Source organism: Dermacentor andersoni, chromosome 8 (genome assembly GCF_023375885.2).
Source record: "Dermacentor andersoni chromosome 8, qqDerAnde1_hic_scaffold, whole genome shotgun sequence".
Taxonomy (NCBI): Eukaryota; Metazoa; Arthropoda; class Arachnida; order Ixodida; family Ixodidae; genus Dermacentor; species Dermacentor andersoni.
The window spans coordinates 151866747-151883545 of NC_092821.1; the positions used below are offsets into that span (position 1 = coordinate 151866747).

The window sequence follows — 16799 nt, forward strand, 5'->3', positions numbered from 1 at the left end:
GAACACCTGCTGGGAGTCTGGACACCGCAGTATTCACATCCACTTTAAATTTACGCGGCACATTTTGGACCTTGAAGCAGTGCTCTATATAGTGCCTTGCGCTATGAAGGCTAGTCTTCCTCCTGAACACTGGTCTGAACGTCTCTGGCCTGAGCTATAGAAAATCTAGAGGCTTCCTACCGTCTGTGGTTGTTCTCGTTACTCGTGCATGTTATGTGCGTATGTACCGAGTATGAGTTAACGGTATGGGCCCTTTTATGCGTCGTCAACGTAATCTGCAGTAGCGTGCTTGATCTCCAGCACCATTAAAAAAAAAAACTTTTCTATCCTTGCTTTATTTCTCTCTCAAACCGACGGAAACCCCCGTTAACGTCGTCTCCTCCCCGCATTCTCCCGGTAGCGTCAAAAAAAAAAAAAAAAAAAAAAGGAAACGGCATCTTTCTGTCGCAGTCACCAAGCAATGTTCTCCGCGAGACTCACCTTGGACAAGTGTTCCAGGTGCTGCTTGTTGTGCTCCGTGGGCATGGGCGCGAACACGACGAACTGCGGAGAGCGGCCGAACCCGTTTCTCGAGGCGTTCAGGATGTGGTTCAGCATGTCGGCGAATTCGGGCGAGTGCGGGTTCAGCGTCGACGTCGCCGGAGGCGGCTCGCTCGGCGCCTGGCTCGTCGTCGGCCGCGGTCGCCGGGTGGTCGTCGTGCTCGTCGTCGTCGTCGTCGTGGTCGTGGTCGTGCTGCTCGGTGTGGTGCGCCGCTTTGTGGTACTCGGCGGCGTGCTTTGGGTACTGGGGGCCACGCTCGAGGCCGGCAAGCTGCAGACGCATGGAAGAGAAAGGTGGGGGTATTTGCCCAAACATGGAGGAGGTTCCACCACAGCAAATCGGTGACTGCAAGACTTCCGTGCTATACCGCGGAAAGCATGGTTATCCTTACGAAGAAGGAACAAGGAAGAAAACAGGAGCTGCATTTTGTAACGATCTATTGTCCGTTCTCAACACTAGTCGTGCTGAGTGACCGATCCCGGTGATAAGACACCGGCGTCCTAGACAACGCCAAAAGGCGAACTAACAGGAGGGAAACGAAACGGATTGATAGAAAGCAGTACGTACTCAGAGACTTATGTCAAAGTGAGCAGCACTCTTACCCTTCCTATCACTGTCATCTTTCCAGAATCTCTCTCTGTTCTCCTCCTTCCCCACAATTCTGATCGATGCTCAGGGGCGGGATCTTACAATGGTTTAAAAAGCGAACCGTTCGCCTGCCCTTACGTTATTGGCCAGAATCGCGCTTTCGTCAGCACATATGCGATTCCGACCACTCACTCGAGGACGAATGAGCGGTTCGCTTTCCGAACAGTTACGGCTCACTCACACTAGGCCCACCCGACACCGATTTCGGTCTGCCGACTGTCGGCGACAGCGTTTTTTTTTTCCTTCGTGTCGGCGTCTCCGTCACACTGTACCGACGGCGAGCTCTCCGCCGACCGTCGGCAGATTGTCGGCGTCGGTACAGTGTGACAGGTAGAGGCGCCGACACGAAGGAAAAAACGCTGTCGCCGACAGTCGGCAGACCGAAATCGGCGTCGGGTCGGCCTAGTGTGAGTGAGTCTTTATAAGCTCGAACCTCAGGTGTTAGCCACGAGCTAGACAATTACGGTGCGGTCAGCAGCTTTTTCTTCTCTGTCAATTTTAATGCAAAAGCTACATTAATTGGACAGACTGACAGTGGAGCATGCGAGGTCTGTGGCACGGAAGAAAACATCGACCACCTGCTGTGCCACTGTCCACGATACACCCCTGAGAGACAAGAACTTGCCAAAGCTTTTCAAAAACTGGACAATCGGCCGCTTTCTATGCAGGTGCTGTTGGAACATCGCCCCCATCGCCCGTCGGCCCATAAAGCGGTGAAGGCACTTTTGTGCTTCTTAAGGACGACGGGCTTGTGCGACCAACTGTGACTATTAATGCAATTTCTGTAAGGCCACACACGTCAGCGAACTCACTGCAATTTCCTTCTTTCCTTCCCTCCTCTCTCTCCCTGTTATCTTTGTTTTTCCCCTTTCCCTTTCCCCCGGTGTAGGGTAGCCAACCGGACATGATTCTGGTTAACCTCCCTGCCTTCTTCTCATCTCTTTTCCTCCTCCTTTAATTCAAAAGCATTATATGTCCCATGAGGCAAAAAAGCCGGCGTTGTACGCAACGAGTGGTACCAAAAATCAATGTGACGTCGTCAGCGTCTTGTATGACGTCAGTAGTAATACTGTAGAGAAGGTACTTAATTGCATAACACCGTTAATTAGTACGAAGCCAACAGACACTGACACCAAGGACAACATAGGGGAAATTACTTGTGCTTAATAAATGAAATAAAGAAACGGTAAATTAACGGAAATGAAAGTGGATGAGAAAATAACTTGCCGCAGGTGGAGAACGATCCCACAACCTTCGCATCCATCGCAACTATCGTTTCCCACCTGCGGCAAGTTGTTTTTCATCCTTCTGGTTATCCTTCGCCACTCTGTGAAAAAGGATGACCAGCGAAGCTGTGTATGTGGGCCCCTTAATGATGAACTGCACCTCCGCCGCGGGTCGGGCCGGCATTGCACTATCGTCGGGATTTTTTTTCTACACGCGGACACGATAGCGGGGAAAGTAGCCCTTAATAACTTCGCTGTAAAAACATGCAGCGCGCGCGACGGTTGCACACTGACCTGTGGGTCGTGGTGGTGACCCTGTCGCGGCCCTTGGCGTCCTTGTCGCCCAGCACGAAGTGCACCACGTACACGGGCTTGTCGCCGTCGACGGCGCCCGTGGTCGTGGCTTCGACAATGGCGCCCGGCTTGGCTTGTGCTGGGAGCACGGGCAACGAGTTGGACGCGTAGTCCATCGACGTCTCGGCGCTGCCGCTCTCTTCGGGCGGCGATGGCGGAGGGATCGCCTTGGCCGGAGGGAGCTTCGCGTACGATGGAGGCTCGTCGAGGCGGTCGTCGTACGAAGACCGATCCTGCGGCATTGACAATGGGCAGTTCAGCGCGTGCGCGACGCTCGGGTCCAGGACAGAGAGCAAAGAAACGTTTGTTATGGACATTCTTCAAGCTTTTGCACCATTTGGGGTGTACATTTGTCCCACAAAATTAATCGTCATCTGCTTTGCTTGCGTTTCCTTTATTGAAAACTCTGCGCTCGCCCCAATGGATGTAAACTGTTTTTATAGTATAATATTCAACTTACACACAGAACATACAACTCGAATGGTGTAAACTTTTTTAAGAGTGTGTACACCGTTTGCGCCCTTTCGGGAGTATCTTTGTCCTGAAACGATAATTGTGATCTGTCTTGTTAGCGTTTCCTTTTTTAAAAAGAACTCTGCGCTCTCTCCATTGGATGTAAACTGTTGTTAGAGTATGCTGTTCACCTTACACACAGACTGATTTGTCTTCCTTTATTTTAAAGGGACTCCGGAGAGAAAGTTAACTTGAGTTATACTGGGTTACCTTTGTAGAATGTATTGGGTTACCTTTGCGGGAGCCACTGTCACCGCGCAAGGAGGCTGGATAAGCGAGAAAGGACGCGTAAACGAAAGCCTGGTGGCGACATCGCCTTCAAGTTCCCGCACCAGCCAGCCGTGAAAGCCTGTAGCTATTTATGCTATCCGTAAGGATGGACTACATTGCGTTCCAAAGGAGCCGAAGACTGGATTGAGCAATTTCCAAGAACTATCGGTGCTCCACAGCGGCCCAATTCCTTGAACGTACTTTGGGACTCGTGACGTCCCACTGTCGTGTACCGGCGCTGGAGTTTCGTCGAGAAATTCAAAAATTGAAAGTTTTGCCTTTTTTTTTTATAAATTATAGTAATTACCCCTCATCGAGAAGTTAACGCAAATATGATATTTAAAGTACGTTTTAAAAATCAATTTAAACTGATTTAGTGTTTGTCTTTGGAGCTCCTTTAAGTTTCTTCCCCGCTATACATTTCCTCGGCACCTGCATATCTAATTTCTTTCACGGTTCGCACGCGTCATGTGTTTGTGTCACACAAACATACGTGTCTTGTTTTATCGGCTCGATTTGCTCCTAGATAGCCTAAGGCATCAGGTCTATCCGAGTTTCTGAACTAATTCACGAGGTGCTGCACGGGCCATTCGTTTCACTCGCTGCAGGCTCCGTGCGGGTTTGACAGCGTCTCCTGCACTCGTCAGAAGCGTAGAGTGCAGCGTTCGCGCGGCAGGTGCCGTGCCGGTTCCGAACGAGCGAGAACTGCACTAGAACTGGCGGGAACTAGTTCGGAAAGTGCGGGGCGAATCGAATAAAACCATACTTTCCAACAGAAATTACCAGAAGGAAGTGTAAACACTACCGTGTTTGCGAGTAGGACGGTTCAGTCTGCAAAGAATTGATTGGTTAGCCTAAACTTTGTCCTTCCGAGTTCAAACGGCTTCGTGGCTTTCTTTGCTAAACTGTTCATTTTCATCGTAATATGACGTTATAAGTACAACATTTTCCAATGATTATTCATGCGCGCAGATACTTTTTATTGCCTTGCTTGGTTTAGAAGGTTATGATTGCTTGGATATTGGGAAATATAAAGCTAACACATAACGCAACAAGAACCTTTGAAGCCACAAGCACGAAGAGCAGAATAATCCACGAACAGTACACATCGTAAGCATCTTCACTTTCTTTCAGTGATCTTTCACTTCCATCTTCTTCTTTTTCGTCCCTATATCCCCTCTCCACCAGCGCAGGGTAGCAAACCATACGTACATCTGGTTAACCTACATGTATTTCCTATATTTTCTCTCTCCCTCTCTTGCGCTAACTGCCAACGGTGGCAAGGGCTGGTGTGTTATGAAAGAGTAAATTAAATACGAGAAACTAAAGAAGCGGACCAAAACAAGAAAAGGATCCCAACTTATAAGGAAAAAAAAAGAACACATTCCTATCCGCACATGCCTCACAAGTAGTGAGCGCTACGCTGGGAACCAGTTCCGATGCCAGAGTTAAGCGCTCAGTATGTATCTGGGTGCGAAGCAAACACCTTCAAACCTTGAGCAGTACAAGATATTCGCTCCAGCCATTACAGCTACTCCGCGGCTAGATAACCGGCCTGCGGATACCTTTTGTGCATAACTGACCACAACCACTCTCTGTTTAGCTTAGCATGAGAACAGCAGGACGCTGTTTCAAAGCCGTCCTAACACGTCATGTATCAACAGCGGCCGCCAAAACATTTATCACGCACACTGAGGCTATGGTATAGGGCGCCGAGAATGTATGAGACCGTAAATAACTGTAAACACAGGATTTTTGAGCGACATGTTTCGGAATTCGTGCTCAATTCAGGCATCGTCTCTCGATATACAAGTAGAAATTCGCCTGTCGTGATGCAACAAGACAACGTTTCGAAAGAGCTAAAATATAAAAAAATAAAAAGAGAGGAAGAATAAAACTGTCCGTTGGATACTCACGTTGCTCACCTGAATTCGGATGGGAGACTCTGTCCTCTCCATGGCGGACGCCATGACTGTCTCAGCGCTCACTGCCCACGCAACAACCCCTGCGAGGAGGAGACAAGAGCTACAGTCCCGTATCAAGACATCTAGACAGCAAGTACTGACATGCATTCATTTCCGTCAAACTTCTTCCCATAATAGCACACGCCTGCAGCAAGTTATGAATTTCGCAGCATACGCACCGGTGTTACTGAATGCATTGTTACAAAACCCTATTGTGACATGGTCTTCACCAGGTGTTACCAAGTTACGGACTATTGCCAGCTCGCACTGCTGTCATTCTACTGCCAATTGTGTACCGGAAGGCATTTCCATTTCATGGCATACCATATGCACCTAACACCAACAGTGTACTTAATGCTTTTCCCTCTGACATGCGTGCTAGTTCGGAGGGCTTGCCGCGAACCAGTGGCGTAGCTAGGTCGTCTGGCACCCGGGGCCCATAGTTCTTCTGTCACACCCCCGCAACCGCCCCCCCGCCCACGGGTGTAGTCGAGGAAGGCGAGGATATCGACAATTTCCGGGTGTCTTCAGACGTCCCCGTTGCTACGCCACTGCCGCGAACGCTCCACGTTAACCACCAATGTATGCGCTGAATTGAAGTGAACTGAATCGAATTGCAGCGAGCACCTTTCTGGCTAGTGCGCCCGACGATTTCTTTCTGCTAAGCACTCAAACATGTGCTGGCCCACTATAATTTCATGGGTCTGTATATTTTCACCCGTCAACGTGGAGAAGTCTTCCTTTGGAAGGCAGCAAGCAGAATACCGAGATTTTGGTTGCCCATGACGTCTCCTGTAAATGTCTTTGCTATTTTCAGTGTTCCACATTCAGATAGATTCCGCATGGTTGATACCAAATTGCCGTCAAAAACTGTTTGTTTAAATAAATAAATAAATAAATAAATAAATAAATAAATAAATAAATAAATAAATAAATAAACCGCAATGTCCTATGAACGCAACAAAAACAGCGGCTTTCTATATAATTTTATCTTGTGGATTACGCTGGGCAAGCGTTTTCGCATGCTCTCCACCAAGTTATTGCCTCGCATTAATCGGGTACGACGAAAAACGCGTAAGTATGTGCGTAACGTGACATGATGTGGAGCAACTCTTTTTATAGCGTGTGAAACAGGCTGTCCCTCTTCCAAGAAACTTCACCGTAGCCCCCTTTCATGCAGTGAGACAGGAGCACGGAGCTCACGCACCGCTCGTATAATACGGTTAATCGTACGAAGCAGAAATCCTACCGCGACTATATCTATAGAAAGGCCATAGGAAACAAAGAAAGCGCTCGGCCGAAAGCCAAGGCAGCAAATTGCATGAATTAGGGACAGCCTAAAATACAAAAGAAGAAAGACCGTAGCTTTCATTTTAAACCCGCTGGTTCTAATCACTTGAGCGGCTTTGTTCTGGTAGGAGACGACTGCGTTCGACCGGACAAGCGACTGCGCGCGAAGCGTCGACGGAAAAAGAAAAAGAAAAACAGACCATAGACGACAAGTGCGCGAGAAGCAATGACTGCTCGCGTCTCGCTCAAGTATCGTGCTCCGTTTTCTGCCGCGTCCGTGAGAAAGAGGCGGGAGAGACGCCATTGTTTTCCAGCTCCCCAACCGTGAAAACGCCAGTCAGCCTTCCGAGCTCGCCGCTTCGGGGTGGTGGTATACACGCGTGTACACAACCTCGCTTTCCCGCCGCTTCTCGCATCACCCGATGCCCGTCAAATGTCCCTGCGTCTTTGCTTGTTATTTTTTTGTGACCACCCGCTGCACGGTCGTCGATCCTTTTAAGTAGATAAAGATACACGTGACTGGCGCGTACCTACATCCGTGCTCTTCAATGCAGTTGTATGAAATACGGCGGCTGCTCTATGAATATGCGGAACCTGCAATGCGGTGGGAGGAGTGACTACTCGTGTACACAGAGATGTGGTTTTATGCCTTTCAAGAGGCGGCGGCGAGAGTGGGAAGACCGCGCGGAATCATTTGTTCTTGCTCATATGCACTCCTTCTTTCGCTGCGATGCCGTTCTGTTTTTCGCCTCACCGCCCAGCCAGAGTGCGTCAGTCGAGTGAGGATGTGTTGTCACTATAAAACCGTGCAGAGCTAGAAGAGCTGGGGCTAGCTTTAACCAGTCATAAGCGCAAGTACGATAACTAACTGGGTATGATCGTCTGTGGTCATACTAAAGAGAATACCGGCTGCTTCGGAAAGACGAGTAGCCTAGCAACGTGGGCTACCAGAATGCCGTCAGCTGTCGAGAGGAGCTACTGTCAGCAGACGGCGTCTCACTGAGGTACAACAACGCCTGGCTGGTCACCTCGAACGGAAACGCATGCGCACCTCTCGTAGACGTCAACTAATGCTAGGGCTTTCTTGCACGTATAATTTCAATCGCGCTGAAGCACCCGAACGGCAGAATATCCGCGCAGAGCCATTTGACGTTCCTCGAGAAAGCTTACTAAGCCACTCAACTAGGCGATGAGAAAATGTTCTTATATTAAAATATTTCGCACGAGAAGCTCGAGCGAAACCGGGCACCCCTTTCAGCTGCACGGTCGCCTCGTGGCGGCGGCGGCCCACGGCTTCCACCGCGGTGCACCGTTTTCGTGTGGCGTATAGCGTAGGGGGGCCCCACTCGCGTGCGCCCGTCGCGGGCGTGCTCGAAGGCCTATGAATAGAGCCGAAGCGAGTCGGTTGCGGTTTCTCCGCTCAAGACGTGCACGGTCGAGCGCCGGAGCTGTCAATCGCGAGAGGCGCGCCGGCGATCGCCGCTGGCTTCGCATGTGCACGCGCTGCTCGCTCGACTGCTGCGCGGCCAACCTCCGAAACGCACCCTCGTCGGTTTCCCCCTGCGCTCCTTTGGGGCTTGTGCGCGGTGATCGAGGATGGCAGGTGTGCAACCGCGGCTCGTTTCCTCGTTCCGGAGGTGGCCGGTGGCCCCGAACTCGGTTGCAGCGGTCTCGTCGCCAGCAAACGCTTCGTCTCTATGTAACCACGCGACAGTGCTTTCTGACTCCACCATGCACACACACACACAGAGAGAGAGAGAGAGAGAGAGAGAGAGAGAGAGAGAGATAGAGAGAATTAAATTACGGGGTTTTACGGGCCAAAACCACTTTCTGATTATGAGGCACGCCGTAGTGGAGGACTCCGGAAGTTTCGACCGCCTGGGGTTCTTTAACGTGCACCTAAATCTAAGTACACGGGTGTTTTCGCATTTCGCCCCCATCGAAATGCGGCCGCCGTGGCCAAGAGAGAGAGAGGGAGCATGAGGGATTAAAGGCAGATAGGTCAGCCAGTGTAACTGTCCGGTTGGCTACTCTTCACTGGTTGACGGGAAGAAAAGATGAGGACGAAAGAAGAGTGGATGCGGAGGTCCGGATTAGGAGTTCGAATCGTTCAAAGATGTGCAGATGCGCGCCGTGTGGATGCAATGCGCTCTCTCGAATAGTAACGCGGCCACTGCATGCCACATGGTTGCGCCACTCAGATCACGCTAGCTGCAGCTGGTGTTTAAGGATAAGGGAGTCCTTTACGCCATTTTCACCTCTGCTGACTTACATGAGTTAATTTTATGCTCTCGAAGGCTGCATTTGTTTCGTCTTTTTACTGTTTTCCTTGCGATCAGGAATAATTTATTTATAAGAAAGGACAGAAAGTCGGCATGGTGTGTGTTCCTCCGGCGAGATATTCTGTGGCAAGAGAAAATGGAAGGTATTTAACCACAGTTGTATTTTTTATTTTTATTTAATCTCTGTTCAAGGAAATGTTTGTGCCTGCAGACGGCGCCGGCTACTCCTATTTTCTTAATTACATGATTGACGGATGTGTTGCAAACTAAAATCGATGCAAAAGCTTCAGACAAAGAATAGATAATATGATAGAATAGGAAAAGCACAAAGGCTAATGGTCACTGACAAAGTTAAATTATGAGGTTCTACGTGCCAATCTGATAATGAGGCACACCGTAGCGGGAGACTTCGGAATATTTTGGACCACCTGGAGTTCTTTAACGTGCACCTAAATCTAAGTACACGTGTGTTTTCGCATTTCGTCCCATCGAAATGCGGCCGCCGGGCCCGCATTTGATCCCGCGACCTCGTCCTTAGCAGCCCAACACCATCGCCACTAAGCAACTATACGGCGGGTTCACCGACAAAGTCAAAAGTTAATCGACGGTTATTCTTGCTATTGTTACGTTATTACTGTGATGCTGCTACACTGCGGGTCGCGCAATGAGGGGCTGCACAACGCAGGCGACCGAGCGAGCCGGAGCGAATGCCAAATCGTAGCAATGCCCTGCTCCCACGTGACCATCTTCTGCGTCATGATATACACCTCCCGGGAAACGAAACCGAAATTGCTTCGTAGAAAATATATCATAGAACATTTATGGCCCTTTGAGGGTTGCCTGTATTTTTTTCTACGATGTTCGTGCTCCATGTAGGACCTTTATGTAACTCAAAAAAATGATAAGTAGGAAATGTCATGTCAATACTTCTTTAAGCCATGCCCGTGTCTTGAGTACTGATTGGCGACTCCGCGATTGCAACGTATTAAGTGGTTAACTAAAATGTAATCACTGAACTTGGTTTAATGGATTGTTAATAATTTATTGCCGCGCTATCCCTGGTGTCCACAGATGCGATTAATGTGTAACCTAAAAAAAAATACCTTTCCATCTTTCGCGTACATTCTGGAATAACAGCCTTCTCCGGGGTACACGCATGCCGCGTTAATGACGGTGCTTCTGAAGAAGCGATCGTCGCCACTACGTCCGGGCCGCGCGCGTCGGAACATCGCGAAGCGCCGTGATGGCAGCCCCGCCGACCCCGCGTTTTCGAGAAGCATTTCCCGAGTGTTTCCCAGCTTCGTCGCACGCACACGTATATGCGGGAGTCGTGATTCGAGTATGAGAGCGCAGCGCCTGCGAGCACGGTACACTTATCCGCCAGCCGCGCTTATTTCTGGAACAAGGAAATCGGGAAAGGACTGTACTCTCGCCACTAGTTTCTTATGAGGCTTTATCTTCTTTTTGCGTTAGCGGTCATTTTTCCTGTTTTTTTTTTTTACTAGCTCCCCAGCAAACGTCCCGCTCCCTTTCGCGTGCATACTTGCACCAGAGTTGCGCGCGCGAAGTCTCTCTCTTATGCATTCTCCCATTTTCCTCGTTCGTTGCGCTCGCGACGTTTCAACTCGCCCGAAACCGCTCGCCGGATAAGGACCTTTCCCTCTGCCCTTCCTCCTCTCTCTCGGCAGCCAAAAAGCCCCCAGAAACTGCGCAAAAGCAGCTTCCAAGCGCACCAACAGAAGCGGCAAATTTCTGACGTTCAAGAATGCCGCATCCCGTACGCACAGCTTGAACACGACGCGCGCATGCATACCGATTCTCGGCGACGCCGTTCAACGGCGCAGCCCGCGTATAAACTCGCCCAAACGAAGCGCGTTCGCGGGGCAATGCGGGTTGGCGACAGTCTCTTGGTGAAACAAAACGGAAGTAGATTAAACGGAAGACGTTTTCCTGCGCGCGAACTGGGACGCGCCAACTTCTTCCGATGTGGGAAACTGATTAGCGCGACTCGTCGCCCCTTTCTCATTGTCTCGTTTCTTCTTTTTCTTTTTTTTTCCCGCATCTCTGGTCCGCACCGATTTGTCTTTGTGCTAAAAGTGCACGTGCGTTCACCTCTGGAGGAGGCCTCTTCTCTTACGGCTCGAGAAAAAATAAAAGAGAACAGCAGCAGTGGCGCCAGAGACGAAGTGGCGCTGCTTGTGAAAGAGGAAACGCTTTCGGGCTGCCTCGATCGGGCCGATCAGATAAGCAGCGTGGTTGACTGTGCGCTCCCCTTCTTTGCGGGCACCGAAGAAAACTGAGGGAAAAATAAGAGTTCTAATTGGAGACGTTCCTCCACGTGGCTTACGGTGCTTCGAGCTGGCTAGGGCGCATGCACCTCGGCAACTTTGGCGTCTATCGACACTTCTGCGCCGACTGTGCCTGCAGGGTGGTGACGAAACTTTATTGTCATTACCGCTTGCTTCAGGTGTTTTAATGAACTTGTCTGGGCGTGGTGCTGGCGCTCTTCTCACTTTACCGTTAAGTGGAAAATGAGAGAGTGAGACTGCGAAGAACTGCACGAACAGTGTTGCGACCTCTCGATCATTCAGACAGTGGCGAGACGAGTAAAGAACGGCCGCCACGAACGATTGCCGATTATAGCTCTAAGCACGACATAGTGGTGACCTGCGCGTCATTTGGTGCGGTCATGAAGAGAGAGAGATGTACTTTAAACGCTGCTTAAGTAAGGAAAAACCATACAATAAAGGAATACGTGGTCCAACTAGCAAAAATAATTTATAACAAAAACAAATATCGCATCCTACGCGCTGTATCTTCTCCTTATCTTGCTCACTCTCTCACACACACAGACAAGGCGTAGCCCCCAGAAAATAGCGAGATGGCGTGCAAGCCTGCAAAGCACTCTCCAGCAGTGTTCTTTACCTCAGCAGTGCGCACGCCCTGCTGTCGTTATCCGTGAACCCCCATCGTTCACCTGAATTCCGTGCAACACCTCTCGCCTAGTGATAAATTCCCATTTTTCTTTTTCATCCTAATTCCCTATAGCGCAGGCGCGGGTCTAGTAACACGAAAGAAGAACGGGAAGGTCAGCGCAGACGACGCATGTTATGGTGGTTGCCGTGCTCTGCTTCGAATCGCTCTTCTGTGAACACTATCACGCAGGTAGCTCTGGGAGGGTGCGCGTCCTCCTCAAGTGGAGTGCTATGTGCCTTGTGCGAACTATCGCGGTTAGAAGGCGCTGACGTGCCGTGCGGTCGATGATCGCTCGTTACCCTTGTAAGTTCGGGGTGTTGTATATTGCGACGAACGCTATGTACATCCTCATTCAATATGAATGGAATACCTCACCCGAAGATTACACACTGCTACTTGTTATGTTGTTCTCCTGTTGAAGAATCTTGCTCATATAACGCGTCGTCATTACGAGAACATGCAAGGAAAATTACCAACTTTGAACACAAATCCGGTGTTTCCCTTCATATTGGCCGAGGGTGTACATTACGTAATATTCAGCAAAATGCTCTCTAAGTAATCCAGCGCTGCTGTCGTTGCAAATCCTGGCGAAATTTACTCGCCGGACTTTCATTTTGTGAGGCCGATGACAGATGTTTGTGGACATCTCCTCATATCAATCAATCAATCAATCAATCAATCAATCAATCAATCAATCAATCAATCAATCAATCAATCAATCAATCAATCAATCAATCAATCAATCAATCAATCAATCAATCAATCAATCAATCACACGAGCGATCAAGTGAGTACAAAGGGTGCCAAAAAGATTATAAGACTAAAGATTGACAGCAGGAAGAGCCGACATGGTTACACTACAAAGGAAAGGGCGGAAGCATTGGAATTGAGAAAGATATTCAAGACGTAAGGTGCACATGGCGCATACGCGCAGAATGTAAGATGGCAGGAGGAGGAAGAATGCGGCAGAGTGAACTGGCTCACGACTATATATGGCGTACGAAATCTGGAACACCGAGAGGGAGCAAAAACAGGGGAGCTCTCGTCTACAGGCGACACTTCTTGTGAAAAGCCGCGTGCGTTTCTTGGGGCCATTAATATCCGACACCGAACCGACGGCTCGAGATGACCGTACGTCCGGGAATCGATAGTGCCCGACACCCACAACGCACAACGAGGACACCCGAGAAAGCCAGGCTGCCTTTCGTTTAACCTAACGCCGTTCTATCACGACTACGGGAACAGCATGGTTACAGAAAGAAAAAAATCCATAAGAGCGCAGTATACAGCCCCCGACGAGTTCCGAATATGCAGCGGGAAACATGCCCAAAAACAGTAACCGGAAAAAAAAAAAAATAGCGGCGTTCGCAAATGATCGTATCGCTGCTGCAGTGGAACGTAATATAGCTGCTCCCCTGGCCGAGTGTCCAGTCACGACTTGGGCGCGGATATCGCGGCAGCGGCGCCGTCGATGGTCCCGCGTGGTCTACTGGGCCCGGACGACGGAACCGCTTCCTATATTGGTGGGCGAGGAGAGGCCGCCCCGAACCGACACACGGTCTGGCCTCGTATATTTCCTGCCCGGCAGCGCCTCTCGGAAGCGCGGTTCGTGGAATCGGAGAGCGAGAGAGTCAGTGAGTGTGAGAGCGAGCGAGATTTTTTCGAAAATGTATTTAAAAATAAGCATTATCGTTCTTGGTTAAGTGGAGGAGAAATTGTCCTCGACTCTCCGTCGCTGGAGCCAAAATGAATGCGACGAAGCAGGCTTTGTGCCTGAACCCGCCACCGCCAACCTGGTCTGCTGTGAACGAGGGAGTCCCCGAGGGAACGTAGTTCGAGGCTCCTTCCCACGCGCCGTTCGAGACGCAAGACAATGGGCACCTTGCGGCGCGCTGCGGGGGTCAGCTCGGGGAATAAAAGGCACCTTTCCTGACACAAGCCCCGAGTCCTACGAAGTCCGTCTGACATCGGCTCCGGACCGTGAACCTGTGCGGAAGTGTGTGTGTGTGTAAGCCGTCCCGCAGAGAGGCGGCTTGTTTACGATGGCTGGACGAACGTTTCCCTCACCTTGGGATCGAGGGAGGACCGAGTGTTTATAAACCGCTGTTGTGCGGCTGCTCAGTGCACTTTCTCAAGCAGTCATGTTAGACTGATGCACTTTCTCTCGCAGTCATGCTAGACTGATGAACTGCTACGTCCTTATGTAGATACTGTAAATAAACCCATATTCCTCGTTCTCGATGAGAAGCAGACCTTCCCTTCAACAACGTCCTCAGCGTGGATAAATTGGACGACGGCATGGGCCAGCTACCTTCTAATTCATGCCCGACTCCAATCTTGACAACTGATTACGAGCGATGGGATGGAGCACCCCAATCCTAACACCATGCTCATTTGAACTTTTGGTATTGGTGTATTCAAAAACCTTTTATCGAATGAACTGTATCGCAGAAAGTTGGCTATGGCGTCCGCAATGCTTAGCGATCGCGTATCAAAGTTACTAACATCGACCGTCAGCCATTTCGGTGCAGTTAGCTATCGCGATCGACCAGCGTGCGGTGCCACCAAAAGAGTTCAACAACAGCTTTCTGCGTCCCTTATAGCCTGATACACAAAACATTTCGTACCAGAGTCATTGATACGACGGTAACAAGAGCTGTTTCGTTCGTTAATGGCTAAATGTAGGTCAAACTTAGTGCAGATGCAGCACATTGTACGCGAAAACCTATGCAGCATCGACGTTGACGGTGCTTGAAAGGTCAATTGCGCATGTGCTGGACCCTGCTATTCTGCCTCGAAATTCGTGTTTCGATCGCGCTCGCTTGATAGCGTATCGTAAGGAAGCTTTGTGAACCCCACGTGTCTCCTTGCGGGTTACAACAGACGATATGTAAAATTCCGTAAGCAGGCTTTCCCACTCACCTAACTCGCCTTAGCAAAGATGGCCGACATCCGGCTGATAAGCGCTGCTGAAGCTAAAAGACGCGTTCCGGAAGCTTGGCTGATGCGTGCCGCGAGGAAACGAGGACCACAGGGACGCCTTATTTGTGATTACAGCCCCAGGTCCACCATCCTTGGTTAGGTCTGCTGTGGTGTGCGGAGAAACGCACTCGTGCGTTTTGCATATAGTCTATTGTGGCTACCCTGACGGACAGTCGGTGTCTACTCTGATTTTAGTTAAGAAATATTTTGCTTAACTGGGCAGTTTTCATGGAGCGATGCTAGTGCCGTTTCACAAAACTGGACTAGTGTTTCTTAACGAGGAGACAAACAGGCAAAAAGCAACCATTGAGATTAAGGTGTAAAAATTCCGTGTTTGGCTCCCGCTCTTGCACAAAATGAACTCCTTTGTGGCTTTTCGGATGGTTCTTTCTGGCCACCCATGGCAAATCGACTTGAATGAGCTTGTAAATGACCAGTATGAAAAGGGTACGAGAAAGGGCGCCGATCAATCGTGACGATTAGAACGAAGTGATAAGAAAGGCGCTGACAATGACCAAGAGATCCTACGGGGTACAGAGCTTAGCGTACAAGGACCTAGAATCTGATTCACAATTTTTTTAGCTGAAGACACAATCTCGTCGCCAGACGCTGCTGCCTTTACCTTGCACGATGCCATCGCCGAAGCGTTGAACAGCGCACTACGCTTGCTGCGCCACATATCGCTGCGGGACATTCTCGGTCACGTGCGCGTTACCCACTAAGGAAGCGCTTCTGGTTTTTCCGAGAATTGCAGGTCTTATCGAGACCTCGCGGATAGATTTAGTCGTGTTTCCGCGTCCGTGGGTGCATGTGCCGATTTTTTCGTTTGTGCGATCACTGTATACGTAATGAACGAGAAAAAATGGGCGCATTTTTGTTAGTTGACAACCATATGAAGCCCACACCCTCCGCATAGGTTTACATATCGTATTTCTCGCGCAACACAGCATGCCGTACCGTCCGCAAGGCTAACATCCCTAGCTTCTGATTATTGTCAGTAGATATCTCTCTCTCTCTTTCAGCGCATGTTCTTGTGGCTCTTTTCCCTGTTGTGTACGACCACCACCCCGAGGGCACTTATGACATGATTGTGCGTAGTATACTGCAGTTCCGGAGACTTCCAGTGTTTTCTTTTTCTTTTTTCAAAGCACACAAATTGTTAATTTCTAGGCGTATCTGTGTACACCTAAATCTTTCATGCGCTCACCCCATGGCATGGTTATTTTTATATCTAGTATTCGTGTAAAATTATATTCTGTATGTGGTAATAGACCAACGAGCACGCTTAAACGCGTAGAAGATGTGTAGCGACTCTTGTCTGTACGCATGAATATTATGCATATCTACTAGCACGCAATATTCTTGTATGCACAGCGCAAAAAAAAAAAAAAAACTAAATAGAGGACCTCATTTTACGGCTCTTCCATTTACTGAACGCCTCCTCTTCCCTACCTTTCCACCAGGCCCTCGCACTTAAGAATTTAAGGAACGGAATAGCCGGTGCCACTTTCTAGGTATATGCTGACTACTCTAGTTGTGCACGTGGGCTGTTTTGTTACTTTCATTTGTTTGAAATAATTATATTTCTCCAATGTCCTTCTCTTACACATCCATCTGCGCGGATGTATGAGAGGCGTCTCTGTCGACTGCACGGAGATGGCGCTGCTCGCGCTCGTCGAGGCGGCAGGCCGGCGTGAGCAGTGTTTGCCGCGGCAGCTGACCGTTCGGCAGCGGCGGGCAGTCGGCTATGTGG

General features: G+C 49.7%; 1 protein-coding gene across 3 annotated transcripts in view; it reads right to left on the reverse strand.

Annotated features, from left to right (window-relative positions):
* The window catches only part of LOC126525485 (uncharacterized), a 188817-nt gene that overhangs the window by 13379 nt on the left and 158639 nt on the right, over positions 1 to 16799 (reverse strand). For 2 of the 3 annotated variants that reach the window (XM_050173374.2, XM_055067687.2), the window contains exons 3-5: positions 5469 to 5557; positions 2710 to 3002; positions 481 to 811 (exon numbers count right to left, since the gene is read on the reverse strand). In XM_050173374.2, the coding sequence (XP_050029331.1) occupies positions 481 to 811; positions 2710 to 3002; positions 5469 to 5557 (713 nt within the window). The remainder of the gene's footprint in view (positions 1 to 480; positions 812 to 2709; positions 3003 to 5468; positions 5558 to 16799) is intronic. The other variant, XM_055067689.2, reaches the window with a different exon arrangement.